Source organism: Aquarana catesbeiana, linkage group LG06 (genome assembly GCF_042186555.1).
Source record: "Aquarana catesbeiana isolate 2022-GZ linkage group LG06, ASM4218655v1, whole genome shotgun sequence".
Taxonomy (NCBI): domain Eukaryota; kingdom Metazoa; phylum Chordata; class Amphibia; order Anura; family Ranidae; genus Aquarana; species Aquarana catesbeiana.
Window position 1 is genome coordinate 245,645,104 of NC_133329.1, and position 21,522 is coordinate 245,666,625.

Genomic DNA, 21,522 nt, shown 5'->3' on the forward strand with positions numbered 1-21,522 from the left:
GGAGGTAATTCTGCTCACTTTTTGCCCTAATCCCTCAAGTGAAAGGGAATTTAGGTTCCATACTTTAGACGTAAGGAGATGTATCCTACGGTATTTAGAGCTGACAAAGGGTTTTAGAAAGTCAGACTCTCTGTTTATTTTGTTTGGTGGTGCAAGGAGGGGGCAGAATTCGTCTAGACGCACCATTACCAGATTGCTCAGGGTAGCCATAAGCCAGGCCTAAAAACTGGCAGGTAAAGAGGCTCCCATGGGAATTAAAGCACACTCTACTAGGGCTATGGCAGCTTCGCAGGCGGAAAGAGATGGAGCAACGCCAGAGCAGATTTGCAAGGCAGCAGTATGGTTCAGTTACACCACCTTTATGAAACATTACAAAGTGGATCTGGGATCGGCAAATGAGCAGGCCTTTGGGCGAAAGGTTCTGCAAGCCGTTGTCCTGCCCTAAAGTGGTAAGTGCTCGCCTATCCTCTCATTGTGGCTGTCCTGAAAGACGGGGAGGGAGAATTAGAGTTACGCTTACCGGTAACGTATTTTCCAGTAGTCTTTTAGGACGGCGCTAGTTACCCACCCAAATTTTTTTGGGGGGTCTTAAGGAAGATCTAAATGCAGGCACAATAGTAATATGTGATGGTATGTTATTAACGTGTTCTTGTGTCTCCCCAGCTTACTGAAGGTGCTCTAGAAAAAACTTAGGCTGGCAGGGGGAGGTGAAAATGTATGGGGGCTGGCGCAGTGTTTCCAAAGGAAGAGGAGGAGCCAAGGTCTCTCATTGTGGCTGTCCTGAAAGACTACTGGAAAAGACTTTACCAGTAAGCGTAACTCTAATTTTTCAGATCCTCAGAGAGCTCTTTGCCATGAGGTGCCATGTTAAACTTCCAGTGACCAGTATGAGAGAGTGAGAGCAATAACACCAAATTTAACACACTCCCCATTCACATCTGAGACCTTGTAATGCTAACGAGTCACATGACACCGGGGAAGGAAAATGGCTAATTGGGCCCAATTCGGACATTTTCACTTAGGGGTGTACTTTACTTTTGTTGCCAGTGGTTTTGACATTATTGTCTGTGTGTTGAGTTATTTTGAGGGGACAGCAAATTTACACTGTTATTCAAGCTGTACACGCACTACTTTACATTGTAGCAAGCTATCATTTCTTCAGCGTTGTCACATGAAAAGATATAATAAAATATTTACAAAAATTTGAGGGGTGTACTCACTTTTGTGAGGTAAAAAAATAAAATATATAGCAGAAGTCTCACCAGAAGTTCATGACGCGTGTTTAATCCTTCAGAGAACAGAACACTGTGCACAATGCAGTTTTCCCTGTTAAAATCGGTGCTGTGGTTCCTAAGCATTGTTGTCTTTTTAACTAGAAATGTGAAAGCAATCTGCGCAGTGTCTACAGTGGGGTTATCACAAAACAAAATGAAAAACAAAGAAGTTGCCCGCTAAAACACTGTTATGCCCTGTACACACGATAGGATTTTCCGACAACAAATGTTGGATGTGAGCTTGTGTATGCTTCATCGAACATTTGTTGTCGGTATTTCCGCCAACAAATGTTTGAGAGCAGGTTCTCAAATTTCCCGACAACAAAACTTGTTGTCGGAAATTCCGAGCGTGTGTACACAATTCCGACGCACAAAAGTCCACGCATGCTCGGAATCAAACAGAAGAGCCACACTGGCTATTGAACTTCACCGCGTTCTTGACGTTCGGAATTTCCGACAACATTTGTGTGACCGTGTGTATGCAAGACAAATTTGAGCCACCATCCGTTGGAAAAAAATCCACGGTTTTGTTGTCGGAAAATCCTATCGTGTGTACAGGGCATTAGAGTGAATTCACAACACCCCCTAAAACCAAGGAAAATTTAAAAATATAATGTTGTGCAACTTTCACAGCAATATCAAAATAATACACCTAACAAAACAAAAAAAAGCTGATAAATGTACACAAATACAAACATTAAAAGTCCATAAAATGATCCCAATCACCACTGTGACAAACTTGAAATTGCTTCTTCTCCTTCATAGCAAAAATCGGCCATCTCATGCATGCACTCCACCACGTAATATGACTGAATTGCTCACCTCCTGCCTTGAACTTGATCTAAAATTAAGCCAAAAGCTCTTTATTTCGCTCATCCTCTGGGCTGCTATCTGGGACTGCTAATCTGAACACTGCTTCTTTCCACCTCACACACTGCTCAGATTAGCATGGGGTATATGGAAGACAAAAGGGGACTAATAGTGCTCTCTGTATACTTTTATTATCGCAAACAATGGGTTAAAAACACTTGGAGAACAAAAAGCACATCAAGTGCTAGATACAGCACATCACAATGTAAAGTTCTGCCCCTGTATGCTTTATGTCCTGCTGATGAAGTCCGGCCCTCCAGACCTAATGTGTATAGGGGGTGGAGCTTAATCTATGATGTCATCCTGCAGCTATATTGGATTTGCTGAGTGGTGAGACCAGTACATAGAGAAAATACCATTAACATTGTGAAGCATTGGACATTGGACCTAATATTTTTATTTGTGGACATTTATCAAATTTATTTTGTTAGGTGTATTATTTTGGTATTATTGTGAAAGTTGTACTACACTATATTTATACATTCAACGATGTTGGATAGCTAGCCTCTCCCACTGCCGACCATGCTGGTTGGGCTTCTGACTGGCTGCCCAGAGGAGATTGGGCAGTGCAGGCGCAGACAAAACATCTGCAGCCCTCTTTGCTGTGTATCCCTAAGCCTCTTCTGCTTCATTTAAGTCTGTAGTCAGTCATTCAAGTAAGTCTGAGCTTGCAGCTTCCCACAGTCTTCTTTCCATTTTGCAATCATGCCTCATTTGCTACAGTTAAAAGTGTAAAAAGTCAAAAATAAAAGCCTTTACTCTCCCACAGCCACCAGCTTGTTGCGTGAGTGACAGCGGCTGATAAAAGTACATGTCGGCAGCTTCTATACCAGACTAAGGATGAGCTCCGGCGTGTTCGCAAGCTGCACGTGTCGAGCCCATCAGGAAGTCGGCACTGCACTAAGCGCTAATCACAGGCAGTGACACATTTCTCGATGTGCGGCTGCAGAGATCGGGAAATGTCTCACTGCCTGTGATTAGCGCAGCGCATTGCTGACTTCCTGGCGTGCTCGGCATGTGCAGCTTGCGAACACGCCAGAGCTCATCCTTATACCAGACTATTTTGGACAAATGTAGTAGATGCAAGCATGTGCTTTTGTTTTTGTGAATGACTAGTGATGCTTCCCAACCACTGTCATTCACACAACACAAACCACCAACTACTACTGTAGTTAATCTCCTCTGAACTAGCTGGAAACAAATATTTTGTCAAAAAGTGATATACTTTTATATTTACTGCTTTAAATTAAATCATACCTGCTAATCCTACTTTGTTTCCTATGTTGACAACACTTATTTAATTTACTTGCAGCATAGCTACCCATTACTGCATGCTCCTGATTTGAGTTAAAAGCAGCTATACTACAACACAATGCACTGGTGTGTTCCATAGTCACTGCTTTTTTTTTTTTTTTTGTGAAAGTTCAATTCCACTTTAAAGAGGATCCCCATCTTTACACTAAATTAAGAAACTACTCGGGTTTAGGGATATTCCTCAGGAAACTCCTATCTGGAATAATCCATCATTGGAACAACTAAGTGGAATTCCAGATGGGGGTTTTTGGAGACAGAAAGGAGTTTTCACATTAGAGCAGTTACATGAGCATGGGAACATGCGAACGATTGAATACTTGAGTAAACAACACAATATCTCACATAAGTCCTTTTATAAATATTTAAAACTAAGACATGCTCTGCATGCACAATCTGGCAAACAGGATCTTAAGATATCAAATTATCCCCCTATTGGTATCACAAGGGCTGAAAAGGATTGATAGCAATATTATACTCATTCCTATTACAAGCTAAAATAGGTGGAGAACCATTGATTGTAAGGGATAAATGGCAGGTTTGGATTTCAGACATGACAGATAAGAAATGGGAGGAGAGATGTTCCTCGCATTTGGTGGCATCACCAGTAGATAATAATAAGTTGACACAATTGTATATAATACATCAGACATATCTTCATCCTACCCGATTATATAAAATGGGTAGAAAGTCAATGTTAGAGTGTCTGCGTTGTTATCAGGATGAGGCAGATTTTTGCCACTTGATTTGGTATGTAGAGAGGTAATGAGTTATTGGAGTTGAGTAATAAAAAAATAGAAATAATTAAAAGACAGATGCCATGTACTCTAGAAATATGTTTGCTGGGGGTGTTGAATGATGAAGAATGGTTAAGATATGTAAAGATATTTTTGCAAAAAAAGGTTCCATTTAAATGAAATGTATAGATTTTTAAAGGCCAACTTCACCTTTTTCCAAAAAAAATAAATAAATATAAATATATTATCAGGAAAAAAAAGTGGATTTTGTCTTGAGCCTACAAAGCGTTGCAAAGGCAATCACTGGATTGCGGGTGCAATGCCAGACTCATGCAGACCCTTTCTCCAGCTACATGTCCATACCGACTTTCAGTTAGAGAGCTTAGAAGAAGTGTCAATGGACTACAGGTGTGGTGGTAACCACACTAGTGTTCCATTTAGGACAACAAGTCCGTCTGCCGCAGTGTCAAACACCTTTGTCTTCTCTGGGCCAAAGCTCATTTAAAATGGTCTATTGCAAAGTGGAAAACTATTCTGTGGTCAGGTGAATCTAAATTTGACAGGCGCCACATCCTCCTGACTTCAGGCATGTCATCAGCGCTAAGTTTAGAATCCTGCATCTCTGATGGTATGGGGGTGCATTAGTGCATATGGAATGGGTACCTTGCACATCTGGAAAGGCACCATCAATGCTGAAAGATATTTTCAATTTTTAGAGCAGCATATGCTCAGGCAAGAATGAGAACATTCCTTTCCCTAAAACTCCGGCAACTGCCCTTCTAATAGCCAGTCATGTTATTGCCAATGAACCTAATTAGTTGCAAAATGTTCTTCCAACTCTTCCTTGTTTGTACCACTTACTTTGCCAACTTTTTGTTGCCCTGTCCCAACATTTTTGAGGCGTGTTGTTGCCATCAATTTCAAAAGGACCTTAGTTTTTCTTAACTACTTGCTACTCGGTCACCGTAGAATTACTGTAAGCATGCGGAACCTGCAGGCTTCGCAACGTAAATATACGTTGTCAGCTTGCTCCTGGGTGTGGGGCACGCATGCTGGCGCCCCCTGCTGACCTGCGCTGTGGTTGGAGACAGCACAGTTTTGTCAGCAGGTGTCAGCCAATGATTTATGGCTGAGATCTGCTGATCAGCTGTGTCCAATCACAGCACAGATTCCTGTATTTACAAATACACAGGACTCTGTACACAGAGCAACAGCCCGATCTCTTAGTAAAAGCAGCACATATTACACTCATTGGGTACACAGTTAACCCCTTGATTACCCCTTGATTTTAACCCTTTCTCATCCAGTGTCATTAGTACAGTGACTGTACAGTATTATAACTGATCACTGTATTAGTGTCATTGGTGTCAGTTAGGCCAGCCATACAGTTCAAATCTCGTCCGGTTCAGCAGGAACCGGCTGAGATTCGAACTGTTAATTGGCAGGCTGATTGTACATAGTTCATTGATCAATCAACTTGGGTACAAGCAGCCTGCTGGATTCACTTGCAATTATCGCAAGTAGCTGCTATAGCCCTAGCAATAATCACGGTCTGCTCCCGGCATGCCCCCCCCCCCCCCCCCCCCACCAGGAGAAGACAATTGCTCGGCAGGAGGGATTCCCCTGTCAACACTGTCTGTGTTGATGAGGGAATCATGCGAGGAAAGAAATTTGCGTCGTCTATGGCCTACCTAAGTATATCCTCCCAGCAAGGGTCTGTTAGTGCCAGATTTCCTGCCACACTTTCATAGTCCCACTATAAGTTGCTGAACACTGCCATTACCAATATAGCGTCATAGCTGTGTAAATTCCAGCGTGTATATAGATATATATATTATATATATATACCTAAGTTTGTAGACACTATAACTCTCACATAAAGCAGATAATATACTCTTATTGGGACTTATTTTTAAATTTTTACAGACATGTAGCAGAATACAATTTGGCCTAAATTTATAAAGACATTTTTATTTACTTTTATTTTATGTATTTTTTTGGATATGCTTTATAACAAAGTAGAAAATAGTTTATTTTTTCTCAATTTTTTTTTTTTCGTTTTATATAATAAAAAATCCTAGTGGTGATCAAAAAAATTATATAAATTTAGTTTGCGTACAATGTTGTATGACCACACAATTGCCAGTTAAAGTATCACAGTGCTGAATTACAAAAAAATTGTCTGATCGTGAATAGGGGTAAAACCTTCCGGAGGTCAAGTGGTTAAATTGGTAAGTTTTCTCAGCTTAAACATTTGATTTGTTTTCTATTGTGAATAAAATATGGGTTCATGAGATTTGCTTATTATTATACAGGATTTATATAGTGCCATCAGTTTGTGCAGCGCTTTACAATGTTAGGGCAAACAGTACAGTTACAATACAGGTCAATACAGGAGGAATCTAGCCCTGCTCGCTAGAGCTTATGATCTAAAAGAGGGTCAAGTAGTACAAAAGGTAATAACTGGGGGGATGAGCTAATGGAGAAATAAAAGTTCAGTTGTTAGGCGGAGACAGGATAGGCTTCTCTGAAGAGAAAAGTTTTCAGGGATCGTTTAAAAGTGGATAGAGTAGGAGATGGTCAGACAGATTAGGGTAGGGAATTCCAAAGGATGGGAGAGGCTCGAAAGAAGTCCTGGAGTAGAGCATGGGAAGAGATGACAAGGAAACTAAAGAGCAGGAGGTCTTGGGAGGAACGAAGAGAACGATTTGGTTGGTGTTTTGAGACTAGGTTAGTGATGTAGCTGGGGGACAAGTTGTGGATAGCTTTGTAAGTTATTGTAAGTATTTTTAATTTAATTTGGAATGGGCTTGTAGATTTACACTTACCCCTTCCCCTCCCCAATCATAGTAGGCAACAAGGTAAGCCCAGAATGCATTAAAAATGTGTCATAGAAACACCCTTTATTAAATATTTATGTGTGATTTAAAATTTTCCCTATTTTGTATATTTTTATATAACACCAGTTTATAAGCTTGACACTTAAAGGAGAAGTCCAGCCTGAGCTAATTCGGCTGGGCTTCTATGGGTCACAGGAGTGCAATTTGTTTTGCACTCCTGTGACCCGTTTTCAGCAGAGAGCGGTCTGAAGTCCGCTCTCAGCTGACGTCACCAAGATCAGTCCAGGCACCGCGTCATCTTGACTTCAGAAGTCTGGATCTGACAGGTGCCTGGACTGATGGCAGTCTCAGCCTCTCAGCAAGCCGCTGAGATGGCCGCTCCCTGCCCCTCCACAGCTCAGTGCTCTAGTGGGCATGGAGGAGCAGAGCAGGAGAGCTGCTGATAGACTGTCAGCAGCTCTCCTCTCAGCGAGCCAAGAGAACCGAGCCATCGGCGGTGTGGGATGGCTCGGTTCTCAGTGCAGGGACGTCGGGGGACAGATTCAGCATCGGTCCGATGCTGCATCCACCTAGGTAAGTATGATTATGGGAAAAAAGCCAAACCCATACTTCTCCTTTAAAAAAATGTAAATAAATTGACCAATATTAAAAAAAAAAAAAAAAAAAAGTTCCCTTTAACATTTGGTAGCATGCCTAATATATTTGCTAGTTAACATCTTCCTGAGCTCCAAATACACTAGTTTCATCAGTCACTTTGTGGCTTAGGTCTGCAGGAGTGTGATATGCTCCCCTGGAGGGCAAACCCCTTGGTCATAACACAAATCAGATAAAATTCTGGTACAAGGTACAACACAGTTAAAAAATCCTTAGAATCTATATTTAAAATCCATCAAGACATAATACAGAGCAAAGTTGACATGTTTCAGCCCCTTCGTGGGCCTTAGTTGTTGTGACTAATATTTCACTGGTGACATTTTTTCCACTTTTAATATCTTTGATTTCCAGCCGGCGGTCGCTACATCACCCACTTGCATCTACAGCCATTTCCAGGAATGTGTTAGTTGGGAATAATCTGCTTCTATTTCAAGCAGAACCCTCATTATCCCCCACTTGATGAGAGCACTGGAGGAATACCAATGCCTGTCAAATCTAACTGTAAATCAGCTGTACCAAATCGTTTGCATTAAACATCTTTCTTCCCACAACAACTGTCGCATAATGCTAAGCATTCATTTTTTTATAGAAAACTGCTATGATCACCTGTTTGGGAATACAACTCCCTTCCCATCTGGCAGTTATACTCCTGTAATTATCCTCTTTTGTAAAACCTTCTACAAGACTTGAAAACTTTAGACGGGTTGCATTTTTGCTTTAAACATGAACACCCTCTTGAAACTACTATGTTTTCAATGCTGTTCCTTTTAATTTACCCAAAGCTTACATTGTCTTAGCTAAAGATCTTTTGAGTATTTATATGGTGGCACACAACTCCAAAACTAAACCTATGTATCACATCTTTCTTTTAAAAAAACAAAGTGTGATAGGCATAGGCCTTCCACACCTAAAGGAATACTTTTGGGGATGCCAACTCACAATACTAGTAGATTGGAACATTCACTCAACCCACAAGGATTGGATTGGTCTGGAAACAGGCTTTTGTGCATCAGTCTCTGGAGTCCCTACAGTGGACCAACCCAAAATACAAACTTGTGGATTCATGAACACCTTCCTATGGGCCCTACTTTAAATGCTTTTTTGCCAGTTTTAAATCTTTATTGATTTCATCAGTTACTGGTCCCCTTATGCTCATGTGAATTAACCTAGACTTTTTACCTGGTATGTCTCAGAACTTCTTTGCCCCCACATAAACTGATGGCATGTCAGTTCTTCAGGTTCTTCAAATTCTTTTGCTGCATACACACACTAACTGACCAAACTCACGGAAATCCGATCCTGATAATAATAATAAAATGCATAAATGCTCTTTGAATGTTAGCACACAGAAAAACAGATATAATATGCACTTTGCAAGAACCCCATCTATACCTCACAAGTTTTCACCCAAAGTTTCCAGTAGATGCTGGCGATGGGATGAGAGCATTGTGGCAATGCTGCTTTGAATCAAAATAATAAAAACTGACACCAGACTTAACGACATAGTGGAAATGGTGGAACTCCATATAGCACAGCTTTAGTTTCAGTTTAGTTTGTTTGAGCCAGCTATTTTTCTCACACCCGCTCTCGGCCATTCATAGACAACTTTGTATTCTATTACTGAATACAAAACTTCCTCTGTTTGGCTGAGTCAAAGATTGTGACCTCATCAGCCCGCCTCTCTGACTCTTCATTGATAAAATACAAAGCTGCCTATGAATGGCTGGGCATCTCTCAGACCAACGCTATTTTGTTCCAGGTGTGAGACAGGAAGGTCTCGTCTTGCACCCAGAACACAGTGCTGTATACTGTATGTAGCATAAGCTACGGTTTATACAGTACACCCTGCCACACATTAGCAAGGGAAGTAGTTTGTTTGGGCCAGCTTGACTCGAACAAGCCATTTAAACTGAAACTAAAGCTGGGGATCAGCTTTAAATATATCCAAATTTGGACTCATTCGTTACACTATAAAACGACTACACATATTGCAAACAAATCAAGAACCTTTGAATATAAGGTGGCAAATAAACATGACCAAACCCTGCCAAAACCGAATACCACCCTAGGCCGCTGTGTACCCACTAACATAAAACAAGCTATTCTATTCTGGACAATGAGCTACTTACATTAGGAGCTGCGATTTGTCCCTCCCCTCAGTTCTACAGGAGTTTCAGATGTTCGGGGTAGTCAGCAATTTCAAAGTAAACAGTAAATCAGGAATCCTTAATATTTCATTACCAGAGATATCTTTGCAACAACTTTCAACCACGTTTTCTTTTAAAACCGTTTCCACTTCCATCTGGTATCTTGGAATTCAAATACCTGCAGACACATCCCAGCTTTTTTCCAGAAACTTTACTCCTTTGCTCCTTAGAGTCCAGGCAGATTTGTCCACTTATGCGTCCAGACGGCTTTCATGGCTTGGTAGGGTAAATGCCCTGAAAATGGATGTTCTTCCTCAGTTCCTCTACCTATTCCGAATCCCTATCCCTATCTGCATCCCTACCTAGTATTTCCAGAAATTACGCCAGATGTTTTCTAAATTCATCTGGATTGCAGGCCGTCCCAGAATACGATATATGCTCCCAAAAGTTTGAGGAGGAGCTGGAGCCCTGGATGCATCAATATATCATAAGGCAGCAGTAATTACTCGAATACTGGATTGGTTCCATTATTGGGTTCAACTAGAGAGCCACATGAACCCAATTGATCTCTGCACCCTCTTGTGGACCTCGTCCAGGTATTATCATAGGGGCTTGTTTCCTCCTAGTGACCTAACGCACCAGACAATCCAAGTCTGGGACCACTTGATATCCCGAGGTAGTCTTTCTAAACCCCTAGGACCTAATGAACCCCTTTTTTGGGACCTCGGCCTTCCCACCGGCTTTGCACAAGGAGAGTTATGGACCATGGCGAAAAAGACCATAGGAGACTTGTCCAAGTTCTTCAAGCAGACCCGTCTTTAACGGCAGAGACCCCTTCCGGGCCACTCTCTCGACACTCTATGCAGTGGTTTCAGAGACAGCAAGTAACTTCCTACATTCATACTCTCCCATTTTTTCCAGATATTCTAGCTGACCCAACGAGATTCGAGGATATGCTTCTGCAGGCAGACCCTCCAACACGCGTGGTCTCCCAGTTTTACTCCTTATTGCTCACTGCTTCATCTCCTGACCTCCCGCCTTACACCCAGTCCTGTGAAAAATATAATTACGCCACTCAATCTCTCTAGCGGATTGTAAAAAATGTTTTATCTTGACGCTCAAGCTCTACCTAGCCACTAAGAATCAGGAAAAAGGGTTCAAATTGCTGACAAGATGGTACAGATGCCCTTCGATTATACGCCACTTACACCCGACATTACAAGATACCTGTTGGTGACGTCTGTGATCTAGGGGTACCATGCCTCCTATGAGGAAATTTTGGCACCGAATCTTTGAATTACACTGCAGGCTGATGGTGACCTCTATTCAACCCTCACCTGAGGTAGCCCTTTTATCCATGCTATGCTTCCCGGAACTTTAAAAATCCATAAAAAAATGACACTTCTTGGCTGTGGCCACAGTGGTGATTCCCTGACACTGGAGATTGACAACCATGTCTTCCCTGGGGGACTGGGCTACTGAAGTGTACCATATTGAGGACCTGGAATGTCTGTTGGATCGGGAAACTGGTAAGGACGAGCAGTTTTCTATCATCTGGACTTCGTGGTTCATGTTTCGCTACTCCTCGGATTTTTGAAACGGGTGCATCCGAGCTACTACCTCCTTGGCAATGCCTGGTGAGCCTCAAGAACACAGCACTCAGCCTATGAAGTCTCTGTAAACCTCCATATAGTCCATGCAAAAAAGGAGAAAGGCTGGTGCTATGAAAGTCCACTAATCAAAAAAACAAGGCGTTTCGTTCGTCAGGCTTTAATCGTGGCCGAAACGCATTGGATTTCTTTTTAACTGCTATTCACATGCAATAAAATGATGTTTTAGCTGACTTTCATAGCACCAGCCTTTCTCCTTTTTTGCATGGACTCCTCAGAGTTTATCTGTTTGGTAGAAGGAAACTCTGATGCAAACACCTTGTAGCCTGGATGGAGTGTTTCTCTTTTCTTATTCCCTATCTCTCTATCCCCCCTGCTATGTACATTCTTTCCTTCCTTTGCGTATATGCTCCTTTAACAGCCCTGTGAGCAATCGTTCCGTAACTTTCACATCCATTTGTGACTAAGTGCGATCCCTTCAGCATACTCTGTTTCAGAATAACAGTTTTCCAATGTACTTCCTCATGTTGTAATACCTTATACCCATGAATAACACATACAATGAGGTGTCATGTTTTTCAATGTATCACTTTTCTATGGACTCTTGATCTGTTATGACCACATTCTTTTATTTGAAAGATCATACTTCTCACTTGTGTATGATACCTTATGTTTGTATCCATGTATGCAAGACTATATTGTTTACTTTTTTCAATAAAATAAGATTGAACTAAAAATAAAATTCTTAAGCCTTTCTCTTTTAACTTGGTGGAATCCACTGTTGCATGACTCTCCACAACAAATCTGCACCACCAGTGTTGTAATCCCTAGTGAAGTCACCACACTGTTGGAGTCTTCAAGACACCCTGCTGATGGAACGACGTGGGCACATGAAGAAGACTTTGCAGATTTTGTCAATTACTAGAGCAATTAGCTAGAGGAGGTGAGGAGGGTAAGGAGATATTGTTTTTAGGTGGTGTTTGGAGAAGGCTGCTCCCTATTTGTACTTCAGCTTTAACTTTACATTCTGCTTTAGTAACACTAATAATCATTACTTAACTGTTCTCTGGTAATTTTCACATAATTGTTGCTAAATACACTTTGTATTTTACAGGTAACAGAGGATCAAATTAAATTGCTAAGGATCCAGCGTGTACTACGTGAGCAGCTTAATAAGCCTTATCTGAACTACTCTTTACATGAAACAGTCTACAACTTGATACTTGATAACATGCAGAAAAAAGCTGAACAGCTTTATAAAGATTTTAAAATTCCTGAAAAAAGGTAGTTTCAGTGTTTTTTTTTTTTTTTTTTTTTTCATGTGTTTTTTTTTTTTTTTTAGTATTATTTACAAAATATCATAGTACAAACTACTTGGATCTAATGTACCTGGGGATATACCAAAATACAACATACAGTTTATCAGCTCAATGAATGCAAAAGGATAGACGTAAAAAAAATGATGCACAAGGTTTATCAATCTAGGAAAATTAAAGAGGGATGAATGGTATCTCGCTGTCCTAAAACAGACGGTAGTGGCAAGTTGCCTATCATAAGATAAATCCAGAGAAAAAAAGATATGAGTGAATTTCATTGTGCATATCTAATAAGGTGGTTAACCGAGTTCAAAATAAAAAAATCTATGTTCTGGCCAAGTGTATTGAATTAAAAATGAATGCAACTCACAGCGAGAGCACCCAGTTATTTTGGTGCAAATCCCAGACGAGAACCCCCAGTTGTTTTGCTAATTCTTGCTGTTTGTCATAATTTCTGCAGTAAAGGCACGGCAACAACCCAGTGATATATTAATGTGCTTTTACTGAACAAGATAGCTGCATATGCAAACTATTTACATTTATAGGGATACAATAAAAGGCATACAGAGTGCTACAAATATGCATACATACGCACCTGCATACGCTACCCATCCTTTCCTAGCAAATGCACTAATCTGTTTACAATAGGGATACATAAAAGTCACTTATCTTCTATTGCATTTGGTTTGTGATTTACATAGCAAACAAGACTTCAGGCAGAAAAAAAGTTTTCTGGTCCTGGCAGTCTTCCTCTTTTGGTTATGGGCTTTTTAGTGTTGTGCCCTGGCAGAGTCTTTTGGAGTCCCTCCTATCGGCTTGTGCTGCTAACCTTTTATCTTGGAAAGTTTGGTAGCCAGTCCTACATGAGTGTAGCCCCTTTCTGCTTTGTACCTTCATCAGTATCTATGAGAAAATTATTACAGGTATAGCGCTGTCGATTTACGATATATATATGTACAGTATCTCAAACGTGAGTACACCCCTCACATTTTTGTAAATATTTTATTATATCTTTTCATGTGACAACATTGAAGAATTGACACTTTGCTACAATGTAAAGTAGTGAGTGTACAGCTTGTATAACTGTAAATTTGCTGTCCCCTCAAAATAACTAAACACACAGCAATTAATGTCTAAACCGCTGGCAACAAATGTGAGTACACCCCATAAGTGAAAATGTCCAAATTGGGCCCAAAGTCTCAATATTTTGTGTAGCCACCATTATTTTCCAGCACTGCCTTGACCCTCTTGGGCATGGAGTTCCCCAGAGCTTCACAGGTTGCCACTGGAGTCCTCTTTCACTCATCCATGACGACATCACCGAGCTGGTGGACGTTAAAGACCTTGCGCTCTTCTACCTTCCGTTTGAGGATGCCCCACAGATGCTCAATAGGGTTTAGGTCTGGAGACATGCTTGGCCAGTCTATCACCTTTACCCTCAGCTTCTTTAGCAAGACAGTGGTCATCTTGGAGGTGTGTTTGGAGTCGTTATCATGTTGGACTACCTCCTGCGGCCCAGTCTCCGAAGGGAGGGGATCATGCTCTGCTTCAGTGTGTCACAGTACATGTTGGCATTCATGGTTACCTCAATGAACTGTGGCTCCCCAGTGCCGGAAGCACGCATGCAGCCCCAGAACATGACACCACCATGCTTGACTGTAGGCAAGACACACTTGTTTTGTACTTCTCACTTGGTTGCCGCCACACATGCTTGACCCATCTAAACCAAATAAGTTTATCTTGGTCTCATCAGACCACAGGACATGGTTCCAGTAATTCATGTCCTTAGTCTGCTTGTCTTCAGCAAACTGTTGGCAGGCTTTCTTGTGCATCATCTTTAGAAGAGGCTTCCTTCTGGGGCGAAAGCCATACAGACCAATTTGATGCAGTGTTCAACATTTGGTCTGAGCACTGACAGGCTGATCCCCCCCACCCCTTCAACCTCTGCAGCAATGCTGGCAGCACTCATACGGCTATTTCCCAAAGACAACCTCTGGATTTGACGCTGAGCACGTGCACTCAACTTCTTTGGTCGACCATGGCGAGGCCTGTTCTGAGTGGAACCTGTCCCGTTAAAACGCTGTATAGTCTTGGCCACAGTGCTGCAGATCAGTTTCAGGGTCTTGGAAATCTTCTTATAGCCTAGGCCAGTGATGGCGAACCTTGGCACCCCAGATGTTTTGGAACTACATTTCCCATGATGCTCATGAACTCTGCAGTGTAGATGAGCATCATGGAAAGTGCCAAGGTTCGCCATCACTGGCCTAGGCCATCTTTATGTAGAGAAACAATTCTTTTTTCAGATCCTGAGAGTTCTTTGCCATGGGGTGCCATGTTGAACTTCCAGTGACCGGTATGAGAGAGTGAGAGCGATAACACCAAATTTAACACACCTCCTCCCCATTCACACCTGAGACCTTGTAACACTAACGAGTCACATGACACTAGGGAGGGAAATGGCTATTTGGGCCCAATTTGGACATTTTCACTTAGGGGTGTACTCACTTTTTTTTTTGCTAGCGGTTTAGACATTAATGGCTGTGTGTCTGAGTTATTTTGAAGGGACAGAAAATTTACAGTTATACAAGATGTACACTCACTACTTTACATTGTAGCAAAGTGTCATTTCTTCAGTGTTGTCACATGAAGAGATATAATAAAATATTTACAAAAATGTGAGGGGTGTACTCACTTTTGTGAGATATTGTATAAAAAAATGTGTACTTGACCAATATTTTACATTGCCCACATACAGTATTCCATAATAGTTTCTATTTTCCCATTTTATTTGGGAAAGCGAAACTAGTCTTGTACAGACATTTTGGCTTAAAAATGGCATTTGTTTGAGAGATGTTACCACAAGAAAACTGCTATTTAAAAATACACTGATCAATGCTGCTGGCTATAGTAGGAGAATCGGACAGGCTGGTTGTACAGAAGTCGAACGGCAGATCGACTTCTGTACAGCCAGCCTGCCCCATACATGGTTCAAAATTCAGCCTGTCCCTGCTGAATTACAATCCATGTATGACCGGCTTTAGAGAATATGTGAACAATAGACCAGATGGCAGAACAGACAGGCACAAAGGGAGCCTCTAAGTGCAGTAAAAGTAAAACAAAGGAACTTTATTGTGAAGGCTAAAATCAGCACTCACAAGCGAGCAAGAAGTCCCAGCATATGACAGTGTGCCTGGGGGATGTGCATTCCACAGTCCTGATAAGCCACATTGACATATGCTCAGACTTCATGCCCGCTTGTGAGTATAATAGTTTAGTTTTAGCTTTCACAATAAAGTTCCTATATTACTATTTTGCACTTAGAGACTCACTTTGTGCCTTTCTGTTTGTTCTGTTCACAGTTGTGTGAGATCCCTGCTCATCCCTCCTGTGCTGCATGGGATTGCCTTCTACCCCCAGAACTCTGCTGTCCTTTTGCTAGGGCTACATGTGTCCTAATCATATCACAAGTTATTTGATTTATATTTTGGTTGGATTGGTAGATTAGTCACCTTTGGGCTTTAACTATTTGCATGCCAATTTGTTGCTATTGGTTTCCACCCATGCACATTTAGATTGCACTTATCTATGTTATAGTACAATTCCTTAAGGATCTGAGCATGTTGGATTCTTTTTGTATTCAATAGATTAGGCAGCAGTCTTGCAATTGTAGGAAAACCACTCGCACACCTAGTAAAATGTGCCTTGCCTGGAAAAGGTGGGATCTTGTTTTGAGACCATAGGCTTGAAGAATGATTGGTCTGAACCACTGAGAAATAGTGGAATGAGAAGCTGTTTCCACTTTACAGGGACCAACAACAATGACAAAAAGAGAGTCAGTATTTCTCATAAACAGTGGCTGAGAGATAAACACACACAACACAAACTACAATAAGGCAGTGAAGGGAAATTTCCATCTGATGTACTGTCACCAGACAGAGACATGGAAGAACTATGTGCTGGTTGAAGTGAAAGGCCGAAACTAACTTTGTAAGCAAGGAGGCTTTAGGGTGCAATACTACCTTGTCCTTGCATAGGACCAGATAAGGTTCCTTACAGGACAAGGCTGCCATTGCAAACACATGCCTCGCAGAGGTAATGGTGACAAAGAATACAACCTTGTGAGTAAAATTGTAAAGGGAAATATCCCTGATAGTTTAAAAAGTGATTTCTAAAGTACCAACAAATTCAAATCCTATGGAGTCACAGAAATTTGTACCGGAGGGTCTACATGAGACATCCAGTTCAAAAGTCTTGAGCAATGAATGGGAAGCTATAACAGTCTTTTTGAAATAAGATTGCAAGGTCCAAGATTTGCCTCTTAATAGTGCTCAAGATCAAATGCTGATCCAGATCTGATTGCGAAAAGGTCAGGATTTGTCCCATGGAGTATTTCCTGGGGTGAAAGTGTCTTTTCTCACAACCAGTGAAGTAAACATTTTATGTGCTATGGTAGAACTTATGCAATGTAAACTTCCAAATATGCCATTAATGCCATCAACCATGAAGGTGGATGACTCTTTCTTGAGATAGGAGGTCCAGCTGATCTAGAGGAGCCTATTGATGTCTGCCATAAGTTTAATTAGGTTGCAGTACCACATCTGCCTGGCCCAGTTAGGATTACTGGTATGCCCTCCATCTTGAGGAGGAAAGGCAAAGATCAGGTTGTACTGTTCTTACAGAGTCTGCTTCTGCCAGAAGATCTCTGCATCTGGAAATTAACCTGTCCAGAGTTCTGTTGAACCTTGGGATCAGAAGGTTCACACCTGGCATTTGCCACCCAAGCACAGGTCCTATGGAACCAGGCACTGGCAGCTGAGGTAGTCTGCCTACAAATTGTCCATGCCTGGAATGTGGAATTCTGCCCAGGCTAGAATCCTTTTTAGCTCTCTTGCTGTGACAAGACTTTGGTTCCACCCTGGTGTTTGATGTATGCAGTAGTGTTGTCTGACTGAATTCTGACCAGATGACTCTACAGATGGGGGTGTCCAGTGTTGCATGGACAACCAAATTGCTTAAGAAGGTTGATTGGGAGTCGCGGTTCCTCTGGTGTCAAGGACTCCTCCTCAGCCCAACAGTCTAAAGTCTGTTTTCAGGATTTTCCCAGACAGCGGGAGGAATGTTTTTTCCCAACTCCAAAACTTGATTCCTCACCCACCAGGCCAGAGATAACCTGGTGTTCAGTGACAGGTGAGTTGGCTTGTCCAGAGACTGAGCCGATCTGTTGCTACATAACAAAATGTTGCGTTTGTTGTAGTGGTCTGGAATGGAGTCGAGCAAACGGTGCCTCAAAAAAGACTACCATTTATGCTCAGAACTCTCAAGGAGAATCAGCTCCTGGACTATAGCGTTATAGTCTGGGAGCGGAGACTTACTTCCTGCGGAAGAAAAATGTGGTCTGAGCTCTGCCTAAGATGAAACCCAGATAGGATCTGGATTCAACCAAACATTTTTAGGCTTTGTACTGTCCACACCACTGTTGGGACAGAATTTCGCTAGCTATTCCCTCAACAGGAGGTTATACAGGTGTCCTAAAATGGGAATTCCTTTGAAGTGTTATAAGGCTAGCACTGCAGCCAGTATCTAGGTGAATACTTGGGATACGAAAGAAGGCCAAATGGGAGGGCCACAAACTGGTAGTATTGTGTGCCCACGGCAAAGCAAAAGTAGCCTTGAGACGGGGGACATGCAAGTATGCATTCTTGATGTCCATGGAGGATAGTACAGGGAGACTATATCAGACCTAGTGGGTTCCATGCAAAATGTTTGGACTCTAATGAAAACCTATTTAGGCCTTCAAATCCTATATTGAGCAGTTTCCCCCTTTTGATTTTGGAATAGAGACTAGGTTGGAGTTAAAACCCTGAAACCTTTCTGCTTTTGGAACAAAGGCAATAGCTATTTGGCTCAAGAGATCTGTAGGAGCCTCATGGCAGTCTGCTAGTCTGAGGGAGCATGGGCAGACTGGACAGCATAAACCTAGGAGGGTGCAAAGAGTGACATTTTAGCTTGTTGTCTTTGGAAACGGCTTCTGATCAGTTGTCCCCAAATGTCACCAGATGACCCCCACTTTGAAAACTCTAAGTGAATATTCATTATCATTTTTTTATTGTAACCAGGTACTTACTGCATAGTGTCTCTTTCTCCTCTTTATTCTTCTAAAGAAGCAGGTGGTGGTCCCTATCAAACGCGTATAGGTGCTCATCAATTTACAAATAGAAAGACGTTCATATCTGATGAGTCCCTGCTATTGGGGGCAATTTTTACTGTAACAGGAAGTTCACTTGTTATTTGTATATATACAGCACATACAGGTGACAAGTCTATGCAGTTAGCTTTTGTTCTTGTTATATGTTCTGTTTGGTAAAAGCCATTTTTAATCTTTTTGGTATGAATACATTTTGTGTGGTGTAAATTTCCCCTTATTTTGTTTGTGTATTCCTTGGGCACCCCAAAAGTAAATTTATTCCCCCTTTTTTTTTTTTCCACTATTTCCTATGACATTAATTAGGATGTGGTTCCTGTGTCAGATGTTCATGGTACTCCATTCCTATTTGTATTGATATGGGATATTTAGGGGCCTAGGGTTTACGATGGAACTGGGCCCCTGGCCTGGGTCTGGTCTTGAAGATTGAGAAATAACAAATTGAACCCTTCTTGGCCTCAGAGGGGGAAGGAGTATTTCCAGGTTGTGCCTTAGACTTCTTTTGCTGAGGCAAATAAGTACCTTTACCCTAGGTGACGTCCTGTATGAGAGTACCCAAAGACTTAAAAAGACCTTAACCATCAAAGAGCATGCATAACAAGTGTTTTTTTATATTGACGTTTCATAGACCAGAATTTCGGCCAAAGAGTTCTTTGCAAATTCACCCACAGGGTACACATTCAGGAAACAAGATGTACAATGTTGACTAATCTGTAAACACAATAGTGTAGGGCTGTAGGTATACGCTCTAAGTGCACTACAAGTACAGGATCAATAAAGATTTTAGCAGGATCCTTAGACATCCGTTTAGTCCACTCTCCAAAGGTTTGGCATACAGACAATGCAGCTATGTCAGGTTATATAGCAGGGTTTGCTACCTAAATCAATTCTACGTTTATTAACACCTTCTCAAACCTTCTCAGATGGTACTGGTCTGTAAAGTACATGAATAGTTTATCAGTAGTTTTCCAGTCACCATGCAAAACTGACTGAAGCAAGGAGTACTCCAGAAAAGTGTTTGATAGTCTTTGGGACTTTGAGGCATCCCCAGACTAGTGACAGCGCTAGTAGTAGCTACGACCATTGTTCTAAACCTATGGTGGAGTGCTCTGCATTAATCAAAACCAATATGGTAGCTCCAAGCCTGGGAGCTAAGGCAGCTGGCTGCAGCTACTCGGGAGCAAATTCACCTATCAAGGATTTGTGAAATTCTTCATTAGACAGCGATGCAGCAACAGAAGGCTCAGATGCTACCACAGCTGCAGGCACGTCTGACATGGATAATTGAGGAGTAGGCATAGACCTGTGCTTACGGCCTCTACGTTCTGAGTCTGCAAACATAGTTGCAATTTGGCCTATAAATAAATTCAGAACTACAAAAGAGCTCTTCTCTAGATAAAGCAGGCCACACCTGACTAAGCTAAAGAAGATCCGAAAGAATGTTTTAACTCAGGCAAGGAATAGCTATCCAGACTGTCAGTGTTGGGTCCCTGAGGAAAGGGACTGCAGGCTGCCCTGGGACTGTTAATGGATTGTGAGCTGTAGAGACCCAATTCAGTGGGGCTTCTTCCCTTACAGTTGGGATCCAACATGTTGCACTGTGTAACTATTTGATAACACCAGGTTAAAACTGGGGATACTCACATACCAGTTGCTGGGAGCAGGAAAAGTTCAATGGACCAGAAGTGACCAGGTCACTGCAGGTGGCACAAAGAACCAACTGTGGTAGAACCACATCTTTTGCAAATGAAAGCTAAGGCAGGAAACCGCTACCTCCCACTGAAATGGCAGGAACAAATTGCAGAGTTCATGTGCGCAACCCTACAGTTTCACTGCACTTATTCTCTAGTGTGTTAACCCTTCAGATGGAAATTACCATTTAGTGGTTCCAGTAAACATATATGTATGTTATGTATATTATTAAATTGTATATTTATAGTAATGTATTCTTTTATTGTGTGCTTTAAATAAAACTTGTGTGGAGAGGAATATGTATACTGCGGGCTACCTCATGAAAATGCTAGTTGGCATTTCAGTTCTTGCTAAGTGACTGGCCTATGACTAATCCAAAGTTTGGACATCCGTGTCTATGTGATTGTTCTGAGTCAGTGACTGAAAGAACTGAAACCATATGCACAGTTCAGTATAACAGCCAAGTATCAATCTTATTCAGGGAGACGGCAATGGCAGATTACTTATTTCTCAGATTACAGGTTTCTTCTAAAGATTAGTTTTCATTATATGGAAATGATCTATTATGCTGATGTAAAAAATCCTGTAGATTCCAGCTTTAACTTTACCCATTTTCTCTCCTCACTAAAACATAAAGTATTCATTATTTTTTTTTCTGATCAGATGAAGATAACATGTCTGTTTCCTCAGGTACTGGTGGCTGAAACTAACTGCTCTGGCAGAGAAGAATGATTGGGATGAGTTGGAGAACTTTTCAAAAAGTAAAAAATCTCCCATAGGATACTTGGTAATTGCTTTCACTTGCTATCAGTATTATTAGCTTAAAAATCTTAAGACTCATAAAAAGGTTACATTTCAGCTCTAGCTTA

General features: G+C 41.5%; 1 protein-coding gene across 2 annotated transcripts in view; it reads left to right on the forward strand.

Moving 5' to 3' along the window:
• Window positions 1-21,522, forward strand: part of VPS16 (VPS16 core subunit of CORVET and HOPS complexes) — a 265,631-nt gene that overhangs the window by 191,538 nt on the left and 52,571 nt on the right. For both annotated transcript variants that reach the window (XM_073633127.1, XM_073633128.1), the window contains 2 exons: window positions 12,558-12,727; window positions 21,344-21,440. In XM_073633127.1, coding sequence (XP_073489228.1) covers window positions 12,558-12,727; window positions 21,344-21,440 — 267 coding nt within the window. The remainder of the gene's footprint in view (window positions 1-12,557; window positions 12,728-21,343; window positions 21,441-21,522) is intronic.